This window comes from Chenopodium album, chromosome 1 (assembly GCF_948465745.1).
Source record: "Chenopodium album chromosome 1, dcCheAlbu1.1, whole genome shotgun sequence".
Lineage (NCBI taxonomy): Eukaryota > Viridiplantae > Streptophyta > Magnoliopsida > Caryophyllales > Amaranthaceae > Chenopodium > Chenopodium album.
The window spans coordinates 89739190-89755106 of record NC_137834.1 but is presented as its reverse complement, the minus strand read 5'-3'; the positions used below and the strand labels follow the sequence as shown (position 1 = coordinate 89755106).

Here is a 15917-nt window from a genome sequence, read left to right as displayed (position 1 = left end):
ATTGGGACAGGGGAAGTGATAGTTTAGTATTAGTTAATTAGTACCTATGTTACTTTTTAAAAAGGGTTGTGTTCTTATTTGTGTAAATTTGGCAGTTATCAGTAACAGAAAAATGCCTGCAGAATCTGAAAAATGGGGGTGGAAACATGTAAGTGTGTTTGGAGGGTTTGATAGAGGGAGTGGTACTAAAAGGTGGAAATGCAACCACTGTAATCAACGTTACAACGGGTCTTATTCGCGTGTTAGAGCCCATCTTCTTGGATACAATGGGTTGGGTGTCAAGCCTTGTCCTGCAATTGATAATTCTGTAAGAGAAACATTTAGTGTATTTGAGAAGGATCGTGTAGCTAAGAAGCTTATGAAGAAGAAGGGAGTTTCTTCTAGTCAAAACACTATGACAAAGTACACTGTTGGAGTTAGCCAACAGACTGAACCTGTGGATGATATTGTGGCAAGGTTCTTTTATGTGGATGGAGTGAATGTCAACGTCGTGAATTCAGCCTACTTTAGGGAAATGGTAAAAACTGTGGGTGCTTTCGGTCCTAGCTATGAGCTCCCTTCGATGGAACATTTATCAGGCTCTTTGCTGAGTAAAGAGAAAGTCAGATTAGAGAAAGCCTTGGCATTAGCTAGAGAATCCTGGCCTAACACAGGGTGCACAATACTATGTGTGAATCGTCTGGATGGTTCACTCGGATGCTTCTGTGTTAACTTTTTTGTAGCGAGTCCTAGAGGTGTTATGTTCTTGAAAGAGGTGGACATCATTGAGGGAGATGTACCAGATAATCTTTTCATCAATGAGCTTACCAATGTGATTGCTGAGGTAGGTTCTTCGAATGTGTTTCAGGTCATAACTCGTTTAGATGTGCAAGTTAGTGATGTTTTCGAGTCAGTGATATTATCCAAGTTCCCTAATATCTTCTGGTCTCACTGCACTTCACATTCTGTTCTTCTGTTGATGGAGGAGATGGCTAATCTTGATTGCATGAAGGATGTAGTTTCAACTGCTAGTGAGATTGAGAGGTGTGTTTCTGCTTTTCGGAGTTCATCTTCTTGCACAAATATAGATGTTCTTAAGGGATCCAGAGACCAAGTCTCACAAAAGTTTGCACCCTCTTTTTCCCTGGTTAGGAAGATTCTTGAAATAAAATCAACTTTGTATGACTTAGTTGTTAGAGAAGAGTGGAAGCAATGGAGACTTCAGAATTCTCAGGAGGTCGGATTCAATGTTGAAGCAATCATAGCAAGGGATGATTTTTGGGGTCGGGCAAACTTAATGGTAGAGGTGTTTGAACCCTTCATGAGACTTCTTGCAACAATTGACGTCGATAAATCTATGGGGGATGTTTATAATTGGCAGATTATGTCACTAGAATCCTTGAGGAGTAAAGGAATAAAAGATGAGCTGTTGTTGAATCAGGTGGAATTGCTTATAGAAAACAGGTGGGATAAGTTATTTTCTCCACTTCATGGAGCAGCTTATATGTTGCATCCTAAACATTTTGGGAAAGGCCAGAACAAGAACAAGTGTCTAATGAGGGCTTGGAATGCCACACTTGAGAGATATGAGTCTGGGTTCGAGTCTAGGAGAGTGCTAAGAGAAGAGCTAGGTGTGTACTGGAGAGCAGAAGTATCTTTTGGAGAAGAGGATGCTGCAGACTGTAGAAATAACATGGAGCCAGTTACATGGTGGGAGAACTTTGGATTCGAGACACCACATCTTCAGACATTAGCCATTAAGATTTTGAGTCAGATTCCTAGTGCAGCAATTATGTGTGAGGAAAGCTGGCAATTGTGCGATAGCATGCCATGTAGGGATGCTGTTGAAAAGCTGGGATTTGGATCAGATCAAGCGAAGGATTATGTGTTTGTACGGAATAATCTGAAACTTCAGGCCCTCAGGCATCGGAAGGTGGGTGGTCAATCTGGCTTGGGGTGTGGAAATTGGGGCATATGTTGTTGAGCTTTGTATCCTATATTCCTATTACATCATCAGTAGCACTGTAGCACATCAACTTCCAAAGCAAATCACGCTAATGATGTTACTGTGAGTAATCAAAATCTCTTTCTGTTTCTGTTCTTTTGTATCCACCAAATACTAATTTAGTTCTAGATTATTCAAAATTTAGCGTTAACAACTTCTTGTATGTTTGTTTACAGATGCAGATGGTTTGTTGGTGTACCAGTTTATGCCCAACGGCACTGCTGTTTGTTTCATTCTCATCAGCAGGAACTTTTCTTGCTGATTGTTGTGAATCATATGATGTACAGAATGGTCTGAATGTACTGTGAAGCCTTTTTGTAGTGTTTTAATGCTGCAGTAGTGCAACACAAATTTTCCTGAATGCAATTGTGTAAAGCTCTCATGACATATAGTCTGACTTGTGAAATCTTATTGTATACTAGTAATGATTCTTGTTGTAAATTCTATAATCATACACCTCAGTCCATTTCACAGCATTTCTCATATGATTTCCTCTGGCAGATAAAATAAACATGTTAATGAAACTTTTTGCTCTTTTAATTCAGATTTTTTGCTGGTTCAAATGTATCATAAATTAAAGAAACTCTTTGCTCTTTGATTTCAGATGAATTTTGTAAGGAACTGGATTTTCTTAATTAATGATTTACATTTGAACCAACAAACATGACAGGAACTCAATATCTGAAACTGACTCAGATAACTACTTTTAAATTTGTTTCTTGTGCATGATGTATATGAGCATGAATTTTCGCTCTTTTTTGCTTAGAATTCCCCATCTGAGCTGCTCTTCTATTTTGGATATTGATTGTATATTCTGATGGTCTGCTCACAGTAAGCAGGACTCAGGACAAATGAAAATGACATATTTCTGCAAAGAAACCTTGATCATGCTGGGAGCATATTGTAAAGGCCGACATTGATTAGGTGGTATAGGATATTATATGATTTAGGCAAGGACAGATTTCAAGTATTTCTATGAAGTTTAAGATAGAGTCATATATACGCAAATCCAGTGCTAAACTAGTAAACATCTTACTCGATGTAGAAGAGACAAAGAGTGTTACTTTTTACTCCTATCTTTGTTTGAATTACGTGTGTACAGTATATCAGAAATTCAGAAGAGTTATTTTCAAACATCTAATGATTTTTCATTAAAAGAAAGTTGAAATTCGCGGAGGGTAGATCTTTCTTTTGTAATCAAATGGTCCTTATGCAAGGCTGCAAGCAATTTCTTTCAAAATGTCTAGTATTTACTTCCTTGTGGTTGAACAGTTTCTGCAACACATTTGCAGATCGATGAAGCCTTGATTTGTTCGAATTTTGTTGGTTAAGAAATTAAACCACATTCATATTGTATACGGCCTTTTCTATTCAGCCTTGTATAGTTGTACTGCTGTATACCACGCTGAAGCCTTACTGTAAATCAAACTAATGTATTTCAGGCTGAAGAAAGTCATCTTAATTTGTCAGTCATAGCTTATGCACAAACCTCTTAACCTTAATTCAATTTGTCTATAACAGTATTATAAGCATTACTGTGTTTATCAACATAGATTATGAGACGAAGGTGTTCACTCGAATCACTACATGCCTAACAGCCCAAGCTCTGAGGTACTCTTTTTTTCTTTCAGACAAAAGCAGTCATATAACAATTTACTGTAAAGTTCTATATAAGCCAATTGTTTCAAGTAGTTTTAGCAACGATGTAGGACTATGAGGAGTTTTATATAACAACAGCAAGTCATTCTGCCAACAAGTACAAGATTCACAGTCTATTGACAGCTACAGATTACTATTACAGGCATACAGCTTCATGTAACACTAGATTAAAACCAACATAAACTACAGACATAAAATTATTGTGGTGCAAATTATAAACTCCTTCAAATTAAACATTCTAATTAGACAGTACAACAATCAGGCATCCTTGAGAATAACAGCTTCAGATCCGGAAGCAGGAACCTCACATGCGCAGCCATTGCCACACTCGTAAAACACTTTACCAGCATCAGGGCCTTCAGTTTTTGTGATGGTGCATGCATACCCTTCTCCACAATAGCAAAATGCCCCTGCAGTCTCTACTACTTGTTTTCCTCCTGATGATCCCTCTTTTTTCGAGTCATCCCTGCATATTTAATTTATTAATTTCAGCTACATAAGTTTTAAACTTGTAATCTAAGACCATCATCATCTATCAGTGATCTCTTCAATATAAAGATGTAGTAATATAAATAACCAATTTGAGACTATTATATAAAGTTATAAACATTAATTTGATGCATGTTTAATTTCTCAGTTTTGATCTATATATATACACACCTTCCATTATAAACACAAGTACACAACAACTATCAGTAGATTATTTACTCATAAATTGAAATACATGAAATCATACAATAAAATGTAGTTGTAGATATGAATTTGAGAAAAAAAAAAAAAAAAAAAAAAAAAAAAAAAAAAAAACTCCACTCATCCAACAAGAATCTTCATAAATATTGTCCTAATTAACTGCTGGTATTAATTACACCCTCCATATGATTGTGATAATAAACATATCTAAAAAAAAAATCTTAATAATACTGTAGTTTTGTTGAATTAATACATTATCCATCATTTTATTTAAGTAGTGACACAGAATATTTAATCATCAATCATTACTCTATGACGGATTATTTTCATATTTAACAATCACTTATAATTTGTTTAATTTAAACTAGTAACGTGACAATTTAACCAGACTGGAGAGAGTATATGCCGGGGATATTAAGTAATATTCAATATACTGAAAGATGATGATTATTAAGAAAAATATTAAGGAAAAAATAAAATAATTACGTGATGCAAATACAGCTTCCTTCAACGCAGTTGTAGAAAGGCTTGACATCGGTTTGAGGCTCCTCGATTTTTCGGATCACACAAGTCCACCCTGGCCCACACTTGCAGTATGCTTTGTCATTTGAAGGAACATTACTAGTCCTGATATTAAAAATAAAAAACACCAAAAGATCAGCAATAATCAGCTCATAATAATAATTACTCGTAGTATAGCACCCGTACGATACACAGTTCATTAAATCATGCAGAAAAAAATTAAGTAAAATTGAATGAAGTTAGGAAAAAAAAAAAATTGAAGAAGTGAGGGAGAAAAATAACAAACCCACAAGATTTACCACTACCAGGTGGGCAGCAGCTCTTGGTTTCTTTTCCTTCCATAACTAAATTTGCTTTTTAGCTCAATTAATCAATAATTTTTATTATTTTTTTTCTAAATTAGTCTCTAATCTTTGAAATGATATGAAGGAGATAGGTTTTTGTTCTCTCTTTCTTATAGACGTACAATTTCCAGATGAAACTTCCTTCCACCTCACTTCCACCTAAGTATAAAATTAAATATATTTTTCAGGAGACCCACCTAAAGAAGTGGACTGTTTGTCCTCATTAATTATTAAATTTATGGGCTTGCCCCAGTTTATCTCCTAGATAAACATTTGATGTTTATCAAGGGGTATATCTGTAATTTTCTATATAAAATGAAGGACATTTTTGTAAATTGCACTATAATTCATCTTCTTCCTCAATGTTACTTCACGCACATCCATGGATCTCTTCTTCCTCCTTCCTTCACCCACCTCCATTACAAGCATCTGTTTCTTCCTTCGACACCTTCATCTTCTTCGTCAAGCTATGTCAATGACTTCTCCGACACCGACATCACCATTTTCGGCGGCTTCGCCGCTGAATTAAACGAAAACCCTAATTAAAAAGGGAGGAATATAGGGTATGGTTAACCCTTAGAGGGTAGGTGAGCTTTCCTCCTCCATTGAAGCTAAGCTTTTTTTTTTCTGGGATTGCTTTTGAGCTTTTGTTCGTCATTGATGATGAAGCAAGAAGCTGAGAATTCACGTGAAATGTAGCAGTGAACTAATTATTTTTATTTTTGCACAACTATCAAAGCAATTTAATTACCCAATTGTCACTAGATAAACATTGTTTGTTTATCTAGGAGATAAACTTGAATTTTCTCTAATTTTATAATCTAATTTGGGTAACATTAAATACTATAGTACATGTAATTTTATTTTTATTCTTATTATAGTTATTTGTAGCTCATAGGATGCCACAAAATTAGTCATGGGTTCTAACTTCTTAATGTAATTATTGATAGTTTTGTCCTAGTTGTTGATAATACTTTAATTAATGGTGTATATTTAACATTTTAACCTAACTTAGTATTTTCTTTGTTTTATACATTTGTAATGATTTGACATTTACATTGTTCACATTTATGTTTGACAATCTTTAAAGATTGATACAATTACACAAAAGGCAAAATTAATCAAGTGAGATTTTGTTATATTTGTCTACAACCCGTCTTGTGTGCAGCCGATCACACCGTGTGGCCACTTAAAGTAACCTTATAACATTGATTAAGTAACCCTTATAATACCGATCGAGTAACGCTTATAACACTGACTGAGTAACGCCTATAACACTGATGAACTAACCCCTTTTAATACCGACCAAGCTAACTAACCTCCATTACACTAGCAAGGTAACCCCTATAACACTGATTGAATAACTTTATAACAAGAACGAAGTAACCCCTTTAATACTGACGCAATTAACCCCCATTACACTAGTAAAGTAACCCATATAACACTGACTAAGTAACTCTATAACAAGGACGAAATAACTCCTTTAATATTGACCAACTAACTCCATTACACTAGTTAGTTCACCATCGTTTTTCCTTTTCTTTAAAACGAGACAATTAGTCACAATTCACGTGTTGGTTTTTGGTGAACACTGTCATCTCATATCGATCAGTATTTCGCAAGATTCTTTTGATAAAGTTATCGTGACCTTCACTCATCACTGCATGCCTACAACGCTGTGATAGCCAATTAACTAGAGATTAGCGAAACGTTTCATCCCCCCAAAGTGATTTGCTAAACTTTTGCCACGCATTGGTTTGTTCCTTTGACAATTTAGGTTTTGTGTTTTTTGATCAAGGCATATAATATGTGGGGTCATCTCACCCGTCAATTGTCGGACAAGTGTCATTAAAGTGAAAACGTTTTTTTTTTAATCTTCAAAGAAACGCTTTTCAATTGCTGGATATAAATTTCTCTAAACTATAGTACTCCGTAAATCTATTCTTAAGCTAGATTTTCTGGAGATCTTCCACAATTCTTAATAAGTACAAAATTCAATTACTATCGTTACATATTAGTCGCAACTTTGTAATATTTTATGTCTTATAAACAATATGCTAAAGTTGCAATTAATATATAACGAAGGTAATACAAAAGTTTTTTTTCTCTTTTTTTTTTTTTTTTATTTGACAATGGTTCAACAAATAAACAAATAATGACACATCCTGAAGTCTTAAATAAATAAACAAATTAATCCTCTATATTAAGATTTTAGAAAAGTAATTAATCCATTTTCTTATTCGATAAAGCTTAGGTTATGAGATACAAACCCTACTAGAGGCACTTAGGGGTGGGATTCCCTTACCCTTCCTCCCCCCCCCCCCTCCCCCAAGTCCCCCACTCTCAAAATGTCTAGCCCGCTATCCCGGGCTAAAAGGATCTGTGAGAGGTTCCGCCCCGGTAGAGCCCGCTATCAAGGCATATAATTGTTTGATGACAGGGTATAAAAATACAATTATTTCATAAGTTTATATTATATATGGAGTACTTCGTATTTAAAAAAAAAAATTATCATCCTTAATATACTAACTGATTTGACAAAGTATGGATGTATAAGTGATTCCGAACAAATTAGGTTTTCTTTCATGACAATATATAATACTCGTATTAGACGAATGTCGGAACAAACACTAGTATAATTTTATACAGTTAAAGTTTATGTTTTTTATTTGTTATATCTCAAAGTAATCCTTTATTAATTTATAAATAATAAATAAAAAAATAAAGGGAAATTATCTCATGCAAATTGGATTCGAGCTGGTTTATTTTAGGCATTGAACCAATAGAAAGTGGGAATTCAATTTGCCTTTTCTCTTAACTAAACAGCCATAATTAACAATTTTTAACATAGTTTTATCGTTTAAATTAAATTAATTGTGTTTGTGTCCATTTGCAGGTAACCTAGTCTTCATTTGTACTCTAATAATTAAATTATAAATTATAGAGTTAATGAATAAGATTTGCAATGACCCAATTAGACTATTAGAGGTTTCCTTAAAGTAAAATTTTTAATGTAGAAAAAAACGTTTTTTTTTATAATACCAACCATATATGATACATATAATTATTTATGTTCTCTAAAAATATATATATATATATATTTATGAATTTTATATTATAAGATTCCATAATGTCTTAGCAATTTGATGGGCATTAAACAGTAGTGCTTGTCAACTTGTCTGGTCCTAATTGGTACATATATATACGGTACTAGTTAATATTTTATACGAGTATTTTGCATGGATTTGGATGATGAAACGTTTCGTATTATTTTTTTTTTTTCTATAAACGTTTCCGTGTCTGGTGGAAATTTGATCAACTTCAATGTGGTTATAATCAAATTGATTGTCGGCACTGATTTATAATGTGTCAAGTACTCAAAAATCTAGCTCACAGATTTCTATTCAATTACTAATCATCTCTTTTCTTTTTTCTTTTTTTTTTTTTTTGGTTGGCGAACAATTACTAATCTTAAAATTGTTTTAATTGCACTATACAACTGTCACGTCTAATACTTTGTGATTGAAATTAAACTAATGATAATTCTGTGCTAGTATTGTTAAAAGAATTATTATTATTAAACTAATTTTGATTGGCTAATTTGATTTATTTTTAATATTTTTTTTTGAAAGAATTTATTTTTTAATATCTAAATTAACTATAAATCATTTATCTAATTTTTAAAATTCATCTATTAATTTTGAAATAATTTTTGGACTTTTTAAAAATAATTTTCCTAATTAATTTGCAAAATTTAGGTTTTATTATTACTAAAATTATAAAATAATTCATAAATTATTTATGAAAATATAAAAAAATTTAAAAATATTTTTAATTAATTTTGACAAAAAAAGGATAAATAAAAAAACCAGCTAGTAATAAAAGTTTAGTTAAATGATAGTTATTTGAAGGATGATGAATTGATGACCATAGAATTTAATCTTGCATGAAATTAAGGAATATCATCAAATAAGTAACCCAGCAAAATTACTACTTTGTATTCCATATGATTAACCAAACCAAGGCATTTGTGGACATTGTGGTCCAAAATGGTAGCCTGTTAAGGAAGTTTATGACCTATCCGAATTGACAAATTATAAGATTAAATGTGGCTCTCATTTGAGAGCGGATGTAAGGAAAATGATCTATATACATTGAAATATTGAATAGGGTATATTTTTTTAAAAAGGGAGAATGACACTATTCTCATTTAAGATTGATGGGCTACTATATATTTAATTTCACGGGGCCTTGTAAGTTTTTAGATAGATGGAAAATATTTAGTTTATATGTGGTCAAACTCTCCTATAATGTGGATTCATGTATTGCCTAATAATCTTTTAAATACTAAGAGTTTTTGAAGCTAATCTTTTGGGAGTGAAAAAAAAAGGAAAGGAAAGAGAGTGTCTTGCATCTAACGTGCGTGTCTAGGTACTAAAAAACTACTCCGTAGCTCACTACTCACAGCATGCATGTAGTAATCTTAGAATTGTCTTGATTGCACTCTATAACTTTGTATGTGATTATGATTATTTAAGGGGGGATGCATGTGTCACGTAAATGCATGTAGTGTTTGAAACAAGTAACCACTCAAAGATACATGTGTAAGATATTAACATTATGTCTAACATTATATTGTACGTGATTGCATGAGGCAGGGGTTAGGAAATCTATCCAAAATGGCCCTGAAAAGTTTTGTGACCTGTTTAGATTGCAAGATAAAGGTGACTCTCAATTAATTTGGAGTGTAAAGAAAAAGAAAAATCCACATTTGAACTGCTAATGTATAAGATTGGTGGAATACTTCATTTATCACCAGCAGCATTTAGTTTAAGATTTTATATGGCTAAACTCTTAATGTTTTATTGTAGCCTTTGTAGGCATGTGTAGTATATACTTCGTATTAAGTGAGATAAAACTCTATTAGGCTGAGCTCATATGTGTATGACCCATAATTCTTGTTTTATACAAATAGTTATATTATTTGATCAATCAAATTGCATTGCTTTTTTTTTTTTCCCCATTTTAATCAATTATTCCTTAAACGTTAAAATTGTATCACAACAAGCTCAATACTGAAACAAATGAAATTATAAGTAAGTTTAGTAGTCTTAGTTGAGGATCGGAGCATTTTATTTCAAAAAAAAAAAAAGTTGAGGATCGGAGCATATATAGAAGCTAGAGCAATCTTCGATTGAAACGATTTATTCCTCTTTTTTTTTTTGACAAAAAAACGATTTATTCCTTAATTTACTACTACTAAAGAAAATTTTCTTTCACGGTATTAAATCACTTCGTAAGTATATCATTTCAAATACGGAGTAACACGGAGTACACTATCAGAATAACATTGCATCTAACACCTTCTTAAATATGTGAATTACAATTAACAACAGCTAATATACGTTTTAAATCTACGTAGTAACCAATATTTCGCTTATCATATGAAACTCGTTTAATTTCTACATGGAGTACAAGTTTCGATCTCTAGTAAAATAGAAACGTAAATAAAAAAAAAACGTTTCTTACATTAGTATGTGCCAAGATTTCAGTGAAGTATCCGTTTATAAATTGACAAATTGAGGCTTAAATTGGCCTTTATACTATATTACAGAAGTGGCCGAAATCACTTGGATCAATTTGTGGATGGGTGTGCTTTAATTTAGAGAAACGTTTCGTTTTTTGGTACAAAAAAACGGCTTTCATTTCACGTGAACCAATAGGACACAAGTTTCTGAAAACTGTACATGTACCGAGTACTATATATTATTCTCAATTGGGAATTCTCTACAAATATTGTGCAATTTTGTATATAGAAAATCATGGATAATATCTTTATCTTTATCTTTATCTTCTTTATTAGTGTAATAACGTACTACTTCCATGAGGCAAGTTGTTGAAAGAGGCCAGTGTTTGGACGTTGGAAATTCATTTGATACTACAAAGATAATAAATGTTAAAATCATTAAGAAACGTATGTATAGTACGTGTTAAAAAAAAAACAATCAATTACGCATGATCTAATTGTAACATAGGGATTACTAACTATTGCGGAATAAAGATTAAAGAATAATCGCAAATGAACTGTGAATTAGGGCAGGGGACTAAGGAAACATAACATAATTATAGCTATGGCCTATGGTAGTGATGGTACATCTCATACTATATATGATCTAGTGAAAGAACAAACTAGAGAAAGTATTTTGACTATTATTAGACCCATTCAACATATCTATCAAGCAACAAATCGAACAGTAGATGGAATTATCAATGTAAAACTTTAAATCTATAATAGTGAAGATCTTCTAGTGTATAAAAACTCTAATTTGTTACAGAACTAACAATTATCTCTTATGGTACATTAATTAGAAAGACCCTTCGTGATGAAATGAGCTCCCTAATATTTATTCTTCGTATTCTTTCCATAAAACATTTAAAAAAAATTCAACTAGCTGTAAAAGAGAAACGTATTTATTTGAAGAACATTACGTACTAAATTTTATTTTTGAGTAAAAAACATATGGTAAAATTTCTATTATAACTCTATATAAAAAAAATGTTAAAAAAAATAAAATTTGATGTACAAAATAGTGGTTGTCCAGTTGTCTGGCCCCAAATTTTGACAAACACAAATAAGAGAAATAAAGTATACGTTTTGTAACACTTTAAAAGAGGGAAACGTTTCGTTTAACACCAATTATGCAACACGTTTCCATTTCTGATGGAGATTCACCTGACTAGCTTAAAATCACTACATTATTATGTTTGTTGTCTTAAATATATAAAGAAAGAAACCATTACAATTACGTAAGTGATTGCGTTATGTTCTGATAGAATATATCTTTCCTTTGAATCGTTGACAGCTTGCCACATGAATTAGTAAGCAAGTTAAAAACTAAAAAAAAATTTGCAACTCGGTCCTTAGAAGGTTGAGCATGGGTGGAGCACCTAAACCAATATCTTTATCTGATTGGTTACTTAACAGTTAATACGTATGAGCCCGTCTTGTATGTGGCTAGCCACATCGTGTGACCACTTATAAAACAACACAGTAATCCATTTAACACACTGACCAAACAATCCTTGTAATACTGACTGAGTAACGTAACCCCCTATAACACTAACCGGGTAACCCCTTTAATTAATACTGATCAAATAACCCCTATTACACTACAAAGTAATCCATGCCACATGGTGTGGCCAGCCATATCTAAGATTTGTGATTTAGCCTAATACAATTAATAGTGATGATACCCATATGGCCATATATAACCACACCTAAATACCTAATAGTCGAACAACTAGAGTGAAAATTCTATCAACCACACTTATTTCAATATCAATATCAATTGGAGTACCTATGTTTTGAATTGAATAATATTAGGTCAAGTTCTATTAATTTTAATAAGCCCTACTTATTCAACTTTGCCCTTCAATTTTAATTTAAGTCTTTAATTCTTACATTGCTTATTTATAAAGTAACTTTAACGATAATATGATAAGTAGAGGTTCTATTATATACAACCTCAACTCCCCAAGGATTCCATATAAGGAGCCAAATTAAAAATGGCAATACAATAAATTGATCATATGTTGGTTTTACCAATCAAATCAACACGTGATTTTGTTATGTAGTGTGATTTTATTACGTAATTTTAAAAATTTTCAATTTAAGTAATATACTAATTGCTTATATGTAATCATGAACAGTTACATATGTCATTACTTTATTTTACTCGATTATTTTTCTGTATTAGAGGAAATCATTGCACAAGAGGTAAAGGTTGTAATATATGGTTAACAATAATAATTTTACCAAACATTTTTATATTCAACAAGCCAATATAGTCAAACATCCAATTCATCAACATCAGCTAAAGTTAGAAACAATCAACATAACAACCAAGAATCACTGGCTAATTACCAAACAAGGTGAAAGATAAAGATAGATGTATTCAATTCATTCATTTGTGAGTACGGGATATATAATTGGATTAAACTAATCATAATGGAGAAAGAAAAAAAATAAAAATATTATGGATCAATTGGGATGTCTTTATCTTGCATTGTTCAATAATGTACGTAAATTGACCTACTTATTAATACTTACAGTATAGTATAGTAGGCAAGAGACAACCCAATGACAAATAATACTTCATATTACGTATTTTCTAACAAATAATTAAGTGAATCTAAGTCACTTCTTGCTTATAGTTTTATTGAATGATTGTTAATCGAGTCTAAGAATAAATTTAATTAGAGACTAATTGACATGGGAAAGGACCTCTAAAAGAAAATTAAAAGAAAAAAATAAGGCTGAGAATAAAAATATTTATCTTGCTTGTGTATCGTATGCAATAATAATATACTCGTATAAATTAAATTAAAAAAAATAATTCAAATAGATCATGGCTTGGGGTCGTTCTTCTATAAAAGGAGAGTCTTCTCCATTCTCTTCTTCCCAAACAAAAATAACTAATTAAAGAGAGATTAATTAGTGAAGTAAATTATAAGAAAGAAAAGTGATAAATAATTATCATGGAGGGATCAAAGAGTTGTTGCCCACCTGGTGAAGCTAACAGGTAATCATACATACTATGTATTTATATTTCCATAAAATACTTTACTAATTAATACAAGTATTAACCATTATATATATGTATCTACAATTATATCTTTTAACAATTTTTACTACATGCATGATGTTAATTAGTAAAATTATACTCTTAGCTATATATAATCAACATATAGAATATCACTAAACATCTAACATTAATAGTTTTCTACATATATAGTGTAAAAAAAAAAAAAAAGAGAGAGAGAGAGAGTTTTAATCAGTAAATTAAAATCAATAAAAATAAGTTGTATTATTGTAATTAGTGTGAAAGTTGGGAAAAAGTAAGGGCATTTTAATTAGATAATTATAAATCTCTCTTGAGTTCAATAGTTAGCTTAATTATGGTGTCTATGATAGAAATAATAGAGATTAAAATTAGTAGATTATATTGTTTATATATATATTTCTCTTAGCTTGGCCACTCTTTAAGGATTTTAATTTATACTTGCTTAGGGCATATAGTGTAAGCTACAATATTATTGTTATTTTTTTCAATTCCCAAGTGAATTTGCTATTTGGTAATATAATTGATGCCTGTTATTTCATTAGTAATTCTAAAATTTTTTGTCAACAGCAAAGCATGCTGCAAGTGCGGGCCTGGGTGGACTTGTGTGATAAGAAAAATTGAAGACCCTCAACCTGATGCCAAGCCTTTCACCAACTGCAGTGATACCTGTGTCTGCATCATGTAGTTTTCAGATCACTCGTCTTATATGCATACTCCTAGTATTTCAAATAGGACATCAATCAATTAAGAACAAAGAGAGTACATAATAAACCTTGTAAAACCTAACTTGTATTGTACTTGTAAAACTTTGTAAATTCACGTGTACACATATATAATATCAAATATATTCTAGTGAACATAATAATTTTGATGAGATTTTATTAATTACTTTGATTAAAAAAAAAAAAATGAGTTGAACTTAATTGCTTGTATTTTATAATTGTAGGGATGAGTCAAAGAAAGTGGAGACTGAAGGAGGATACTGTGTATGTGGAGAAGGGTATGCTTGTAGTTTCACAAAAACAGAAGGTCCTGATGCTGGAAAAGTGTTCTTTGAATGTGGTAATGGTTGCAGATGTGAGGTTTCTGGTTCTGGTAATGAGGTTATTGTCCTCAAGGATGCATAATAACTTTAATGTGTAAGGGTTAGTGGAAACACATATACATGTACCAAATAAATGCTCATGTTGTAGTACATCATATGTACAAGTTGTATTAATTAGCATTTTGGGAGGCCACTAGCCAAATTTCAATATTGTGTGTTTGTGCGCGTTTTATTTCATTGAATAAGCATTGTTGTTGACACTCGATAGGGTGTAATTGTGTCATGTTGTTACACTCTTGTGCAATGTAATGTTACATTATTTGTTGTTGTGTGAAGTTTGATTTAACTCATCATTACGTACTTTGTCAGCTTTGTGGCTTGTCAAATTCTTACAAAAAAATATATAGAGATATTAATTAGCAATTAGTGCCTATGTAGATATTTTTGAAATAAAGTCTTGTATGTTTCCACATCAAGTCACAATTATTGCAGCATGTTATGGTTAATACTTTATACATAAACCTTAGCAAGCAATAGAAGGAAGAGAGAGGAAGTGGCACGGCTCCTTCACTATATACAAGTAATTACACTAAGAGCATGTTTTGTTCACCTAATTTTCAGTTACTTTAGGTCTAATAAGTTTAGATAACTTTATATAATTTCAAATAAGTTCAGTTTAGGAAAAATGAGTTTTGATAAGGTTAACCAATTACAAATTACAACTAAAATAAGGTTAACCAATTACAAATTACAACTAAAATAAGTTTTAAGCTCTAATAAGTTCAGATAAGATAATTTTATGTGAATAGAGCACACCCTACGGGTTTTTGTTAATGTTAATTGGTAAGTTATCATGCTAAAGGTGCACACAATAATGCAATAGCAACTAGCAAGGATAGGGAGTTGGGTGCGCAAATGGGTCTCTTTAGTTCTTGAAGGAAGTGAAAGTTCTCATTCTAATCCTCTTCCTATTCATACTTGGTTTTGCATTATTATGGGTAAAAGTATGGGGTCTTGAAAAGTTTAAACCTAGGAAAAAAGGACTTCAC

The 15917-nt window shown here is 31.7% G+C and overlaps 3 protein-coding genes across 3 annotated transcripts; 2 read left to right on the top strand and 1 right to left on the bottom strand.

The window, feature by feature from the left end:
* The first annotated feature begins 112 nt into the window (after positions 1 to 112).
* Positions 113 to 1963, top strand: LOC145638707 (uncharacterized). Its single transcript, XM_081689705.1, has one exon. The coding sequence runs from the start codon at positions 113 to 115 to the stop codon at positions 1961 to 1963; it is 1851 nt and encodes a 616-aa protein (XP_081545831.1).
* Positions 1964 to 3690: 1727 nt separating this feature from the next.
* LOC145626187 (uncharacterized) lies at positions 3691 to 5345 on the bottom strand. The gene is made up of 3 exons (XM_081678620.1): positions 5142 to 5345; positions 4820 to 4960; positions 3691 to 4109 (listed from the first exon to the last, which is right to left on the bottom strand). Exons 1-3 carry the CDS (start codon positions 5195 to 5197, stop codon positions 3902 to 3904), a joined length of 405 nt encoding a protein of 134 aa, XP_081534746.1. The 5' UTR covers positions 5198 to 5345; the 3' UTR covers positions 3691 to 3901.
* Positions 5346 to 13676: 8331 nt separating this feature from the next.
* Positions 13677 to 15004, top strand: LOC145626177 (uncharacterized). Its single transcript, XM_081678614.1, has 3 exons — positions 13677 to 13781; positions 14391 to 14504; positions 14770 to 15004. Exons 1-3 carry the CDS (start codon positions 13738 to 13740, stop codon positions 14948 to 14950), a joined length of 339 nt encoding a protein of 112 aa, XP_081534740.1. The 5' UTR covers positions 13677 to 13737; the 3' UTR covers positions 14951 to 15004.
* Positions 15005 to 15917: the final 913 nt, after the last annotated feature.

Coding starts and splice junctions, on each gene's coding strand:
- LOC145638707 (XM_081689705.1), top strand. CDS start 113: ATGCCTGCAGAATCTGAAAAATGGGGGTGGAAACATGTAAGTGTGTTT.
- LOC145626187 (XM_081678620.1), bottom strand. CDS start 5,197: ATGGAAGGAAAAGAAACCAAGAGCTGCTGCCCACCTGGTAGTGGTAAA. Junction 4,961..5,141: donor GGTAGTGGTAAATCTTGTGG/GTTTGTTATTTT, acceptor TTTTAATATCAG/GACTAGTAATGTTCCTTCAA. Junction 4,110..4,819: donor GGAAGCTGTATTTGCATCAC/GTAATTATTTTA, acceptor TTAAATATGCAG/GGATGACTCGAAAAAAGAGG.
- LOC145626177 (XM_081678614.1), top strand. CDS start 13,738: ATGGAGGGATCAAAGAGTTGTTGCCCACCTGGTGAAGCTAACAG. Junction 13,782..14,390: donor CCACCTGGTGAAGCTAACAG/GTAATCATACAT, acceptor TTTTGTCAACAG/CAAAGCATGCTGCAAGTGCG. Junction 14,505..14,769: donor GATACCTGTGTCTGCATCAT/GTAGTTTTCAGA, acceptor TTATAATTGTAG/GGATGAGTCAAAGAAAGTGG.